At 52.4% G+C, this 14156-nt stretch overlaps 1 protein-coding gene across 2 annotated transcripts; it reads left to right on the top strand.

The window, feature by feature from the left end:
• The first annotated feature begins 223 nt into the window (after window positions 1-223).
• SYT15 (synaptotagmin 15) lies at window positions 224-10549 on the top strand. Of its 2 annotated transcripts, XM_032270092.1 has the most exons (8): window positions 224-376; window positions 1398-1599; window positions 2125-2267; window positions 3143-3438; window positions 5059-5229; window positions 5801-5921; window positions 6902-7081; window positions 8231-10549. In XM_032270092.1, the coding sequence occupies exons 1-8, from the start codon at window positions 370-372 to the stop codon at window positions 8371-8373; spliced, it is 1263 nt and encodes a 420-aa protein (XP_032125983.1). In that variant the 5' UTR covers window positions 224-369; the 3' UTR covers window positions 8374-10549. The 2 variants fall into 2 exon arrangements, with proteins under 2 accessions (XP_032125983.1, XP_032125982.1); XM_032270091.1 differs by lacking the exon at window positions 8231-10549 and having other exon boundaries at window positions 6902-7387.
• The last annotated feature ends 3607 nt before the right edge of the window (window positions 10550-14156 follow it).

Consider the following 14156-nt stretch of genomic DNA (forward strand, 5'->3'; position numbering starts at 1 on the left):
GAGGCAGAAAGAGTTAATGTGAAATGACCCGGAGTGAGAGAGGTTAGGAAAGGCTGTGCTGTCACTGGCGCCCGGGACCCGCCTAGCCTGAGCCCTGCGGTTTCCAGGAGCTCACGGTAGGCTCTGCGCCCCTTCACCTCCGGGCCTGGGCCTGGGCCAGGGCCAGTCTGGGGCGGGGCTGCAGCCTCAGGGCGCTGGGTCCCTGCCCCTTCCGTGCACCGCGCGGCTCCTCGCACCGCAGCGGGCACCAGCGCCACCACGGACCGCCCCAGCGCCCGCCCGACGGCGTCCCGCCGCGCTTTAAGAGCCAGCCCCGCAGCCCAGCCCGAAGAGCCCAGACCAGCGAGACCAGCCCGCGGGAGCAGCCCCATGGCGGGTAAGCGCCCTCGCCTCCCCAGTCCGGCGCGACCCCGGCCCCTCTGTGGCCCTTTCAGCACTTGCCTCCGCCCCGCCGTCCCCGCTGGGGTGCAGTGCCTGTCCTGCCCGGACTCGGCGCGCTCCTAAAGGGGCGGTGGGATGGAGTGGAGGCTGAGGTCTGCTCCTCGCGGTCAGTTGCGGCTTAGGAGGTGTGGGGGTCCCGCCTTCTCACCACCCCACCCAGTCCAGATCCCTGAGCCCGGGATGCCCGGCGCCCGCATGTCACCCTAAGGGAGGCACCTTTTTGGCCCAGCCAAGGTGGCCGGCGGTTGGGACCCAGCGTCTGAGCACCAATGGGCGGAGCCTCTTAAGTCCCCCAAATGTGGACTTGTGAGGGCCAGCAGCAAAGGGGCCTTGCCCCCTCCACCTCCCCACCCCCTCCACCTCCTCCCACCCACTCTCTTGAGCGCTCACCGCGCGCTCACCTTGATAGAGGGCTAGGGGAGGGAGCGGGTGTTAGAGAAGGTTAGGGAGCCTGAGCGGGAGTCCAGCCTCACAGCAGGTTCCAGGGCCCCAGAAGGTAGCGTTCTGATTGCAGACCTGGAGGAAGGTTCCTTCCAGGGTTTTCCCTAACTGACCGCGCCCACACCCAAGCGCCCCTCCTGTCCTCAACAGAAGCCCAGGGGATGGAGGCTCTGGTGAGGGCAGGTTTGATTTCTACTCAGAAACACAAGGAAATGGTTTCTTTAAGCCAGAATCCCAAGGGCAGGGCCAGCTGTTTTCCATGGAAAGCCAGAAGGTTCTGCCCAGGGCCCTCAGACCCTAGAAGGGGAGTGGTTGGGGTAAACTGCTTTTCCTCTGAGAGCTGGCAGAACCCAGCCAGCAGCATTCCTCCCGGAAGCCCTCCCAGCAGGGGCCACTCCTGAGGTCAATCCCAGAGGGCAGGGTTGCTGCCTCAGTTCTGCCCCAGCAGGCCAGGGCTGTGAGGGTGAGTGGCTTCCCCAGGCAGCCATCGCAGTACTGGTGGTCTCTGCCCCCAGAGCAGCTGGCCCTGGTGATTGGGGGCACCATCGGGGGGCTGCTGCTGCTGCTGATCGGGGCAAGCTGCTGTCTGTGGAGACGCTTCTGTGCCACCCTCCCCTATGAGGAGCTGCCTGGAACACCAGCCACGGCCGCTGCAGCTGCCTCCAGTGGACAGCGGGACAGGCCCTGCCAGCCACAGGCTAGGACCCCACTGAGCAGGTGAGGCAGGATGTGGGGCCAAATGGGTCCCTGGAGTTTCCCTCAGGGTGGGGTCAAAAAGGAAAGTTCTGTTTATGGGGAACCTCCTCTGTGCTGCCTCGGTGCTGGGAGCTATCACAAAGAAATCCCAGAAACCTCACATCAGCTGTTAGGCAGGCATTATGAAACCCATGTTCCAGGTGAGGAAACTGAGGCTCAGCGCATGTAAGCAACTGGTCCAGAGGGCACAATTAGTAAGTGACAGAACAGGAATCCAAACCCAGACTGGCTGACACCCTCGTCGGAGGCTGTGTTTCTTCTGCAAATTCCGTGTGTGTGTGTGTGTGCGTGTGTGTGTGTGTGTGTGTGTGTGTGTGTGTGTGTGTGTGTTGCCTGATATGGCCACAGAAAATGGTGTCCCAGCCTCCTCCTGGCTCCCGATGGCTTTTCTTCCTCCAGTCCCTGGCACTCAAGCATCCTGACTGAGCGCTCTGAGGCCGCATTATTCACTTGCCACCTACATGTTGTCTCCCTGCCTCTGGACAGGCCACCAGGTGTGCCATTCGTGGTGCCCCCTTCCCTTCAAGGCCGAGACTGGGTGCCCCTGCACAGCGGAGAGTGGGCCCACACCCCATGGGACCCCCGCCCAGCATCGGAGCTGCTGCCTCACAACCCCAGCGGTGGCCTTGGTGAGTGCCCCTGCCAGGGCCTGCCCAGAGGTCAGGGTCTGCTCAGGTAGCCCCATCTCCTTTCACCGGCCTGGCTCCAGAACACAACTGAACCAGCCCAGGGATGCCAGGGTTGCCCAGGGACCACTCTTTCTGGGTACTTTCATTTATGAAGTGCTTGCTGCACCCCATGCGGTGAGACATGGGCTTGGGTGCTGATTAGGAGTGAGACCTCACCATGACTCTGTGGGGGAAGAAAGATCACCTCATTTGACATAAACTGAGGCTGTAAACAACCGATTGGGATTGGAACCCAGACATCCCAGATACAGAACTTGTACTGGGTCCCACTCCAGGTTGATGGGTTGGCTGACCAAGTAGAAAGAATGGTAGGGATTGCAAACACAGCTTTCTGCCACCTCTGTGCCCTGAAGGTCTCCCAAGAGACCATCCCAGGACCCACCCAACAATCACCTTGGCCCGTCTAATTTGAAGAGGACGAAAAAGGCCATGCTTTATCATTGAATCATTTCCTAGACACCATGGAAGGGGGCCAGGCCAGATGATGGCTACTGTGTCCTTGAAACAGGTCTTGACCTCCAAGGATGGAGGCCAATCCCAGGGGGCAGGAGTATGAATAATCTGGACTATGCTAGGATTCCCAGCCTGGCCAAGCAATGCCTTCCTGCTGAGAAGGCTTCCTGGAGGAGCTGCACTAGAGAGGGGGAATGTGTTTAGTCTGGAGAGGAGAGTGGGGTGGATGTGGTCAGGCTAGCTGAGACTCAGCAGAGAGGGACAGACCAGGATGGGGATGGGTGCCCAGAGTTGGCCCCATGGGCTGTCTCCCATGCCCCTGCCTTCCTCTGGCCTGCCAGCCCTCCCATCCTCTGTTATAGGAGATGCATGTAAGGTGGGGGCCATCAATCCAGAGCTGTACAAGTTCTCAGAAGACAACAGTGAGACTGAATTCCCTGCCGGCTGCCTAGGGCGGCTGTGGTTCTCAGTGGAATACGAGCAGGAGGCCGAGCGGTTGCTGGTGGGCTTGATCAAGGCGCGGCAGCTGCAAGGCCCCTCGGAAACCTGCAGCCCCCTGGTGAAGCTCTACCTGCTGCCTGATGAGCGGCGCTTTCTCCAGTCTAAGACCAAACACAAAACCTCCAACCCGCAGTTTGATGAGCACTTCATCTTCCAGGTACAGCCTCTGGAGCTGGCAGGCTCTGGTAATCCCCGTGTTCCTGGGAAGGTGCAGACCTTCAGGAGAGCCCAGCCTCCTGTACCAGCCAGGGCCCTGCAGCCCCCCCAGGGACCAGCAGACCCTGGATCCCACAGCTCTGCTTTACCTAGTCTGCCAGGTTAAGGCCTATAGGAACCGATCCCTGATAGAGGCGCAGGGGAGAGACTTGGTGAGTAGTGACCAGAAGCCTGGGCTCCCCTGTCCTGACTGCCTGGAGGAGAGTAGGCAAAAGCACAATTTTAGAGCAACTACTGAATGCCAGGCCCTAGCCTATGGGGCTTAAGGGAATTATCCCAAAGGCCTGGAGCAGTGTGGGGTTTCTAGCAAGTTTATCCAAGGAAGGCAGAAGATGGGCCCTAGAGGGAGTGCAGGAGATGCCCATGCTATCAGAGGCCATCGTGGGGCCCCAGTGCTCTCCTGGGGCAGGCGTGGTGCCTTGCTGCACTTTGGGCTGGCCAGCTTGGGCTCCGGGCTCCAGAGGTGGAGAGGCTGTTGTGGCACCCAGCCCGTTTCACAGGGGCCTGGGAGCCTGACCAGGTGACTGGGGGCCCTTAGAGGAAGCAGCCATCAAGACCTGCCAAGAGGCCTTGGACAAACATGTTCTCAAGAGCTGGGCGGCAAGCTGGCCGAGAGGCTAGGTGCAGACAGTCATCTTTCAGGAGGAATGTGACTGCCGAGACCAGGGCCATGACTTGTGCCTTCCACCCTGGCAGACAGCTGGGAAGAGGGGTGCGGTGGGGCCTAGTGCGGGGCCATCTTGCTGGGCCAAGGCAGAACGCCCAGAGAGCCCCCCCTTCCTCCCAGAGGTCCATGTGACCCACAGACATGGACCCCTTTGAGTTCCACTGCCATTTTAAGAATGGGGCAACTTCAGCCAGGGTCACATAGACTACAGGGAGGAAGAGGGAGGCTCTCTGGGCGTTCCATCTTGCTGGGCCAGAATTCACAGGTGAATCGCTCTTCTCAAGACATCAGAATCCAAGGCTACAGCCTTGTGACATGCGACACATCGTGCTTGCGAGCTCATTTTTCTTGATTCATCACTTCCCCACCCTATCTCGCCCCAACTTGATCCAGTCCCTCTGTGCCTTCAGAGGAAAGGGGAAGGGGGAGAAGGGGAAAGAGAAGAAAATCAATATTAATGGGGCCATCTGCTGTAGGTCAGACACTGTGATTGGGGTTTTATGGGCCTGTGCTACAGTGCAGAGTGGTGGCAGGGCCACACTCACCGTGCAGGTGTGTCACTCGGAGCTTCAGCTAGGTGGCAGATTCTTCCGATTGACGGGTCTGGGCTGGGGGCCCAAGATCCTGCATTTCTAACAGGGCTCCAGATGGTGGTGGGTGCTACAGGTCCTCGGACTGCACTCTGTGTAGCAAGGCCCTGGCACCCACTCCCACTTTTCAAGGGTACACGGCTCTGTTACTGAGAAGGGTCCCCTGAAAATGCCTGAGTTTGGGGGGTGTGGGTCCCCGGTTGAGACACCCCTTCCCAAAAACACCCAAGTCCAGAATAACAAGTCACACCTCCCATCCCCAAACACCTGTGCCTGACCCTGGCTGGGTCCTTGTCTCCCCCAGGTGTCCAGCAAGACCGTCACCCAGAGGGTGCTGAAGTTCTCCATCTACCATGTGGACAGGCGGAGGAAGCACCAGCTCCTGGGCCAGGTGCTGTTCCCCTTGAATAATAAGACCCTGTCAGGGGACTGCCGGCGCATCATCTGGAGAGACCTGGAGCCCGAGAGCCTGGAGGTAAGGTCGTGGTCACCATGCCTGTGCCACTGAGCGTCAGCCAGCAGCTGTGCACATGGCCTGGCAGCACCTGCTGGCGGGGTCAGCCCTCAGCATCCTGCACACCACCCTACAACAGCGACTCAGGGAGGAGGGCCCAGGCCCGGAGCAGCATGGGGGGTGATGGACCTGCTCCTGAGCAGGGAGGGCCTGCTTGAGGTCCTGTTGTCACATAAGCCATCAGACTCCCTGAGCAACCTGAAATATCCACATTTGGGTTCCCATCCTGGTCAGACAGCTGTGAGAGGTGGCACCACAAATGGTCCAGCTCAGGGAAACGTTTCCCCAGCCCCACCACCCCCGGGAAGGCCATGGGTGGCCCAGAACTGGGTGTGAATCCTTAGCTCTGGTCCACAGGATTGCACAAGCTCCTTAAACTGTCCAGACTTAAAATGACAGTGGAACTCAAAGGGGACGATGTGGGTGTGTCGGATGGACCTCTGGGAGAAGGGGAGGCTCTGTAGGGGTTCTGCAGCCCCTTCAGTGCCTGTCGGAGCAACAGGGTGGGGTGCTTCCATCTTGGTCTCCCCAGCCCCCCTCAGAGTTTGGCGACCTCCAGTTCTGCCTCAGCTACAACGACTACCTGAGCCGCCTGACAGTGGTGGTGCTGCGTGCCAAGGGCCTCCGGCTTCAGGAGGACAGGGGCGTTGTCAGTGAGTTCCTGCCTTTCCTCCTGGGGAAGATCCTGCCCACTGAGCTTACGGCCTGGGGCTGCAGTCCAGCCTCACCCCTGACCATCCAGTTTCTCCTTGCATACACCCCATCAGAAAGCACTCACTACCTCACAAGACGTGCCCTCCCTCGGTGGACAGTTCTGGTACAGGAAGCCTCTTCCAATGTTGAACCCAAGGCTGCATCTCCTTGGCCTTCCCTGCTAAGGGTTCTAACCCAACCGTAAGACCAGGCCCTGCCCTTCCTGTTTCCCTAGGCAGCATCTTGGCTCCTTGAACTGTCCTGCTGCCTCCACATCCACCTTTCCATCAGATGCATGGGTCCAGTTCCTCCAGGGTGAGGCGGGCACCTCCCTGCCCCCAGGGGAAGGAAGGGCTCCTGGCTCACTGGGCACTGATGCTTGGCCTCCCAGAACACGGGAGCTGCAGGAGAGAGGGCCTCAGCTTACCCCGCATGTCCCACCCCATTTGGGCTCACCTGGCACGTCCCACCCACCCCAGTGAGGCGGTGGTGGCCAGCCACCTGTCTGCGTTCATGTCTGGGTCACCATAAGCCAGGCGGGATCCAGACCTTGCATGTGACTCTGAGCCTCACCCACCAAATCTTAGCCCTTTGTACAAGATGTTTAAGGGACTCCAGGGGACCTGGAGACCCAGTGATTAGCCCGCCAACAGGGAGGGACAGGCATGTGGTGCCAGGCTCTCGTAAACCAGGGCCAGGCAGAGCTATGAGTGCTTTCCTGAGGCAAAGAGGAAGGAAAAGGAAGGGAGCGGAGCCCCGCCTGGGCCACGGGGCCGTGCACTCCTCAGCCCGCTTCCTCTGGCCACACCCATGGGCCACATCCATGGGCTGTGTGAGGCGTGGGGCCCTGGCGCCTAGCTTGGGCACGTGCCCTCCTAGCCCGACCTCCCACAGGCTCCCGCTCGCCTCTGCCAGCCCATGAATGCTCACTGTTCCCCAGGTGTGTTTGTCAAAGTGTCTCTGATGAACCACAACAAATTTGTCAAGTGCAAGAAGACCTCCGCTGTGCTGGGCTCCATCAATCCTGTGTACAATGAGACCTTCAGCTTCAAGGCCGACGCCACAGAGCTGGATACTGCCAGCCTCAGCCTGACCGTGGTGCAGAACATGGAAGGGGACAGTAAGGCCATGCCCCACCCTGGGCTACTGGGAGGAGGGCCACGAGGGGCTGCCAGTGTTCAGGCAGAGAGAGTGGCTCCTGTCCTGACCTTGGAAGGAGCCGTACGAGCTCCCTCCCTGGTTAAGGAAGCTAGTGCTCAGAGAGGCTGAAATACTTGCCCAAGGACACACAGCTTCCCAGTAGGAGGGCTGGGTTTCATGCCCAGCCTTTAGTCCAGTTGAGCTCTTTCTGTGGCATCCTAGAGACAAGTAAAGCAGCCGGGTGCCGTGGCTCATGCCTGTAATCCCAGTACTTTGGGAGGCTAAGGTGGGTGGATCACTTGAGCTCAGGAGTTCAAGACCAGCCTGGCCAACATGGTGAAACTCCCTGTCTCTATTAAAAATACAAAAATTAGCTGGGCGTGGTGCCACACACGCTTGTAATCCCAGCTGCTTGGGAGCCTGAGGCCGGAGGATCCCTTGAACCCGGGAGGCTCTGACAAAAAAAGAAGAAAGAGGTTAAGCAATGGCCTCTGCTGCCCTCTCCTGGAGCAAATCAACAGAGAGGGTGGGAGGGAGCAGGGCTGCCACAAGCCTGGGGACCTGGTGCGCTGAGCTTCCTCGGCCTTCTAGACAAGCCTTTGGGGTTCTGGGTGAGTTCTGTCAGCCAGCTCTCCCGCACGGCCCACAGCCCAGCACCCACTGCCACTGTGTGGAAGTGGAGCCATCAGGCCATGGCTGGCCACACGGCCTGGACTTAGACCCTTCTCCACGGTGGCCGGTGAACGCTACTACTGGATGTACTCTTGAAGGCCGAGGTCTTTCTAGAGGGCCTTTCCCCCCTCAGCTCTTTGGCATAAGGTAGATTTAATACGGCCCTACAGAAGGGTGTGGGGCAGAGCGGGTGCCCTGAAGGTGAGGGTCTCTTTCAGGGCTCTCCTTCCTCCCAAACTCACAGAGGGAGAAAGAAGCAGCCCTTCCAGAGCAAAAGCAGGGCCCCTTTGGGGGCCATCAGCTCCTGCTCAGAGAGGAGGGGCTTGCTACTTCCTCCTGGGGAGGAAGAGGAAAGAGGAAGGGATGGAGGGAGGGAGGGCAGAATGGAGGCAGGGGTGGTCACTGGGGATGTGGCTTCTGTGCTCAGGAGCACACTGGTGCTCTCCCTCCCCTGCAGAGAGTCAAGAGCTGGGCCGGGTGGTGGTGGGCCCCTACATGTACACCCGCGGCAGAGAGCTGGAGCACTGGAATGAGATGCTCAGCAAGAACAAGGAGCTGGTGAAGCGCTGGCACGCACTCTGCCGCACCACAGAGCCCTGACCCCTCGCCCAGCACCGCGGTTCACTTTGGGAGCCTACTGTCCTCGCCATTGCACGTGACAGCCACAGCCACAAGCATGGACGTTTCATCCAACCGCTCCCTGAGCTTCGAGGCCAGCCCGAGCCAGGGGTATGTGAGTGCTGATGTGCAGAAGAGAAGAGGGGACGAGGAAGCCCCAGCCCTGTCAGCAGGTCAGCAGCTACGGCCATACAGCCTTCCAACACACTCCAACCTCCTTACCTGCGTGCTGCCTGGGCTCGGAACCCCAGCTCCTGGTCCTCACAGCCCTGACTGGACCAGAATCTCAGGTGCTCAGAGGAAAGATCCTATTTAGTGATGACCCAGCTCTATCTGCTGAATGGACATGCAGGCTAAACTTGGGTGCCTCCATCTGGGAAAGCCGAAGATGTGTTGATGCAGTCGATGACCCACACTGCTTTTCAACCAGGGTTTCTCTGCCTTCCGCCTGGCAGAGAAAACACACTGCTGTGGGGAAAATCACAGGGAAAGCGCTGTGAGCAGCCCACGAAGGCACCAAATGCATGGCTCACTGTGCTGGGTGAGGTCCTCCACAGGGCTATATGAAATGCCCTCCCACATCGCATCAAGTCTGCCCACGGCCCACCCTCCCCACGGTCCAAAACCACACAGCCCTGGATCTCCAGCTGTTCTGCTGCTGTTTCTGTGGTCTCCCTGATTAACAGCGTTCAGCTCCTGGCGTCTCCCTTTGAGCAGGAAATGGTGAAAGCCTGTGGCTCTGGTGTAGCCCACAGGCTGAGATTGTTGTGTTGCAGTACTGATGTAAAATTTGTTAAGAAGAAAGCACCCACACATGCCACCATCAACTCCCCAGAAGTTGCACTCAAGCTAGTGAGTAGGCCTTGTGCTTGTCACAGTTACTGTAACAGGCAGTATGTATTTGCACCTGGCGCCGTGCAGCCTGCACGTCAATACGTTGTTTTGCATAACTAGAACAGAACATGGAACCAGTATTTTTTTGTTTTTGTTTTTGTTTTTGAGACAGCGTTTCACTCTTGTCGCCCAGGCTGGAGTGGAATGGTGCAATTTCAGCTCACTGCACCCTCCGTCCCCCGGGCTCAAATTATTCTACTGCCTCAGCCTCCCTGTAAGCAGCTGGAATTACAGGCACCCATCATCACACCCAGCTAATTTTTTGTATTTTTAACAGAGACAGGGTTTTGCCATGTTGGCCGGGCTGGTCTCGAACTCCTGGCATCAGGTGATCCACCTGCCTCGGCCTCCCAAAGTGCTGGGATTACAGGTGTGAGCCACCGCACCTGGCTCAACCAGTATCTTTTTCTCATGCATTAAACAACTTTAGCAAAAGAGGCAATGAATGTTATATTGAGTCTGTACCTCTTTAACTCCACCTCTGATTTCTGTCAATCTACAAATCAAGTGTCACCTGGTAGTGGTCCATATGGACAGAATATCTTGTGTTTGCTTTTTATAACTTATTACAGTTATACATTTTCAAAGTAGTCCACAAAACTGTAGTTTCTAATAGCTTCATGACACACAGGTAATAGGGTTCTCTGTATGTTTATAGAGCAGGCTACCACAGTGGAACTGTTTCTGTTTCACCTAACATCCTAATAGGTGCCAGCCACCCCTACATTCCAAGGTGAGATTTCTGACTAGCAGTGACTATTGCAGGGCCACTTAGAAAAGCTAGTAAGTATCCTTTTCTGCAGGACAGAGTAGGCTGGTGCATCTGACTCATCCCTGAAAAACTCTAAATGGCAAGAGACTAGCAGGCTCTCTGTTCTGATGGGGAGGAAGCAGAGGTTGTTGTTTGCGTGGTTCTCTACAGACATACTCAGGGCAAGAAGTATATGCATGCTTACCATGAACCAGAGAGACCTGGCCGGGGTTGTCTCAAATCCTGTCCACATGGCAACTCCAAAAGAAAGATGCCCCTTAAATTTCCACAAAAGACCTTATAATCAGTGAGTCAATTTCCACAAAATAAAGTGCTAGAATTTGATTGGATTTAATTGATTATGTAGAACAATTTGGGAGCCATTTGAAATCTTTAAAATAATCTATCTTCCTATTCATCAACATGGTATATCTCTTCTTTAAATCTCTTGTACATATCTTAGAATTATTTTTGTGGTTTTCAGTAAAGTGTTCTTGCACATCCTTCATTAGATTTATTCTTAGGTGTTTTATATTTGTTTATGGCTAATTTACACAGATTCTGTTGCTAAAAATCTATGTTGACCTTGTTATCCAGTGAGTGGCCTTGCAAATTTCATTTAAATTATAATAATTTACAGATTATTTTTGTATAATTGTGTTCTTTGCGAATGACTGTTTTATTTCTTCCTTTCTTAATCTTTACGCTTCATTTATCTCTTGCCTAATTGCAGTGACCAAGCAACTGCATAAAAAAAAAAAAAAAAAAAGAAAGAAAGAGAGAAAAGGGATCCCGATCGTAAAGGAAGAAATAAAACTATATTTGCGCATGGCATAATCTTATCTATGGAAGATTCTAAAGGATCCACACACAAATAAAAACTACTAGAGCTAATAAATTCAGCAAGGTTGCAAGATACAAGATTGGTATCCAAATTACAGTGGCTAGGACCTCCAGCATAATGCTGACTATAAGTAGTGATAGTGGGTATTCTTGTCTCAGTCTCAGCGGTGGTGGGTGGGGCATGGGGACAGCTGTCAATATTCAGCATGAAGTATGATAGTTGCAATAGGATTTTTAATGTGCTCATGAACATATATTCTCAAGCTGTTAAAAAGGTTTTTTTAAAAAAAAATCACAAATGAGGTTAAATTTCTCTCAAATACTTATTCTACACCTTTTGAAATAATTATATTTTTCTCCTTTATTCTTTGGACATGATGACTTATACTAATTGACTGTTGAATGTCGTTGTGTGTTTATGCAGGTTTATACATATGAATGCAACAATACTTGGACTTACTTATTTAAAATTTAGATTTATCAGAGAGAACATGGCCATAAAATAAAATAAAATAAAATTTAGATTTAATCTGGGCACAATGGCTCACACCTGTTATCCCAGCACTTTGGAAGGCCAAGGCAGGTAGATTGCGTGAGCTCAGGAAACTTGGTCTCTACAAAAAACACAACATTAGCCAGGTGTGGTGTCATACTCCTGCTGTCCCAGCTAGTTGGGAGGCTGAGGCAGGAGCATTGCTTGAGCCCAGGAGGTTAAGGCGGAAGTGAGTCTTGTTCACGCCACTGCACTCCAGCCTGGGTGATGAAGCAAGACCCTGTCTCCAAAAATAAAATAAAATAAATGAATAAATAAAATGTAGATTAATTTGCTATTATATTTTCCAGGGTTTTTGCAGTTATGTTCATGACAGGCTTTCCTATAATATTCTTATCATTCTGTTCTTGCACTTGAAAGAATGCACATTCTGCAGTTGTGTGCAGGTGTTATGTGTATTTCAATTGGGTCAAGTTTGTTAATCAGGTTGGCCAAATTATCTACATCTTTACTGATATTTTTGTTTGTTTTTCTGTAAATTACTGAGAGAGGCTAAAACCTGCCACTATTATTATGCATTTGTTTATTTCTCCTTTGAGTTGTGTCAGTTTTTCTTTTATGCATTTAGAGGCTATTAGGCTTCTACCCATTTAAAATTGACATTTTCTGGTAGAATGAACCCTTTGTTATGTGAAATGGCTTTCTCTACCATTCACAATGGTATTTTTTCACTTTTTTCCTTAATTTGAATTTTTTAATGTTCTTACAATGATGTCATGTCTCTTGAATAGAGTTGTTTTAATCAAGTCTGTCAATTTTTATCTTTTGTGTATTTAGTGCATTTACATTTAATGTAATTACTGATGTAGTTGTGTTCATAAATACCATCTTACTATTTATTTCCTTTTGTCTTACCCATTTTACGATTCTTTTTCTCTCATCTGTTGCTTTCTTTCAGATTATTTTTTAAATTCCATTTCCCCCCTACCATTGGTTACTACTTAAACATTCTTTTATAATTTCTTTAGTGGTTTCCTCCACAGATTACAACTTGTATACATTATTATAGTCTAATAAAAATGTTACCTTTTATTGTTTCCCAGACAATGCTATGATCTTACAATACTGAATCTCTCTTTACCTCCATTCTACTCTTGCATGTATATTATTGATATTACTCATTTTAATTCCACATATATTTTACACCTAACAAGACACTGTTATTATTGCTCTGTGCAGTCAATATTCATTTGTATTCACTCACATATTCACTCTGTTGTTTTTTATTATTTCCTGCACTTTTATGATTCATCATAGATCAGTTTTCTTCTACCTGAAGAATTCCCGTTTTTTTTTTTTTTTTTTTTTTTTTTGAGACGGAGTTTCGCTCTTGTTACCCAGGCTGCAGTGCAATGGCGCGATCTCGGCTCCCTGCAACCTCCGCTTCCTGGGTTCAAGCAATTCTCCTGCCTCAGCCTCCCCAGCAGCTGGGATTACAGGCACGCGCCACCATGCCCAGCTAAGAAGAATTCCCTTTAATAGCTTTTGTGTATGCACATCTGCTGGCAGCAAATTTACTCAGGTTTTTTTGTGTGCTTGTTTGTTTGTTTGTTTTTGAGACAGGGTTTCACTCTGTCACCCAGGCTGGAGTGCAGTGGCATAATCACTGCTCGCTGCAGCCTCAACCTCCTGGGCTTAAGCAATCCTCCCACCTCAGCCTCCCAAGTAGCTGGGACTGCAGGCATGCACCACCCCACCTGGCTAATTTTTTTGTATTTTTTGTAGAGAGAGGGTATCAACATGTTGTCCAGGCTGGTCTTGAACTCCTAAGCTCACGCAATCTGCCTGCTTTGACCTCCCAAAGGACTGGGATTACAGGCCACCTCACTCAGCCTTTTGCATCAGTTTTTGAATAGAAACAAAGAAACATCTATTTCAATTTTTTTTTTTTTTTTTTTGAGATGGAGTTTTGCTGTTGTTGCCCAGGCTGGAGTGCAATGTTGCTATCTCAGCTCACTGCAACCTCCACCCCCTGGGTTCAAGTGATTCTACTGCCTCAGCCTCTCAAGTAGGTGGGATTACAGGCATGTGCCTGTATTTTGTATTTTTAGTAGAGACAGTGTTTCTCCATGTTGGTCAGGCTGGTCTTGAACTCCCAACCTCATGTGATCCGCCAGCCTCAGCCTCCCTAAGTGCTGGGATTACAAGTATGAGCCGCCATGCACTCGTGGCCTCAAATTCATTGTTAAAGGATATTTTTGCAAATATAGGATTACAGTTTGACACTTGTTTCTTTCAGCAACTTCAGAATGGCATTCCATTATCTTCTCACTTCCATGATTTCTGTTGACAAGTGATTTTCAGTGTTATTGTTTCTCCTTTGAAAGTAATGTGTCAGTAATGTGTACTGGTTCTCACCTATCATCCTGGCATCCTTGAGCCCATGAGTTCAAAACAAGCCCAGGCAATAGAGCAAGACTCCCTCTCTACAAAAGAAAAAGAAAGGAGGGAGCGAGGGAGGGAAAGAGAAAAGAAGAAAGATGTCTCTCCTATCCACCTCTGGCTGCTTTTAATGTTTTCTCCTTGTCTTTTGTTTTCAGCAGTTTAAGTATAATGTGCCTGGGCCGGGCGCGGTGGCTCACACCTATAATCCCAGCACTTTGGGAGACCAAAGCAGGTGGATCATCTGAGGTCAGGAGTTCAAGACCAACCTGGCCAACATGGTGAAACCCTGTCTCTACTAAAAAAAATTCAAAAATTAACCAGGTGCAGTGACACATACCT

Source organism: Sapajus apella, unplaced genomic scaffold (genome assembly GCF_009761245.1).
Source record: "Sapajus apella isolate SASKATOON/1434 unplaced genomic scaffold, GSC_monkey_1.0 scaffold203, whole genome shotgun sequence".
Taxonomy (NCBI): Eukaryota; Metazoa; Chordata; class Mammalia; order Primates; family Cebidae; genus Sapajus; species Sapajus apella.

Coding starts and splice junctions, on each gene's coding strand:
- SYT15 (XM_032270091.1), top strand. Junction 1,600..2,124: donor GCTAGGACCCCACTGAGCAG/GTGAGGCAGGAT, acceptor GCCTCTGGACAG/GCCACCAGGTGTGCCATTCG. Junction 2,268..3,142: donor CAACCCCAGCGGTGGCCTTG/GTGAGTGCCCCT, acceptor CCTCTGTTATAG/GAGATGCATGTAAGGTGGGG.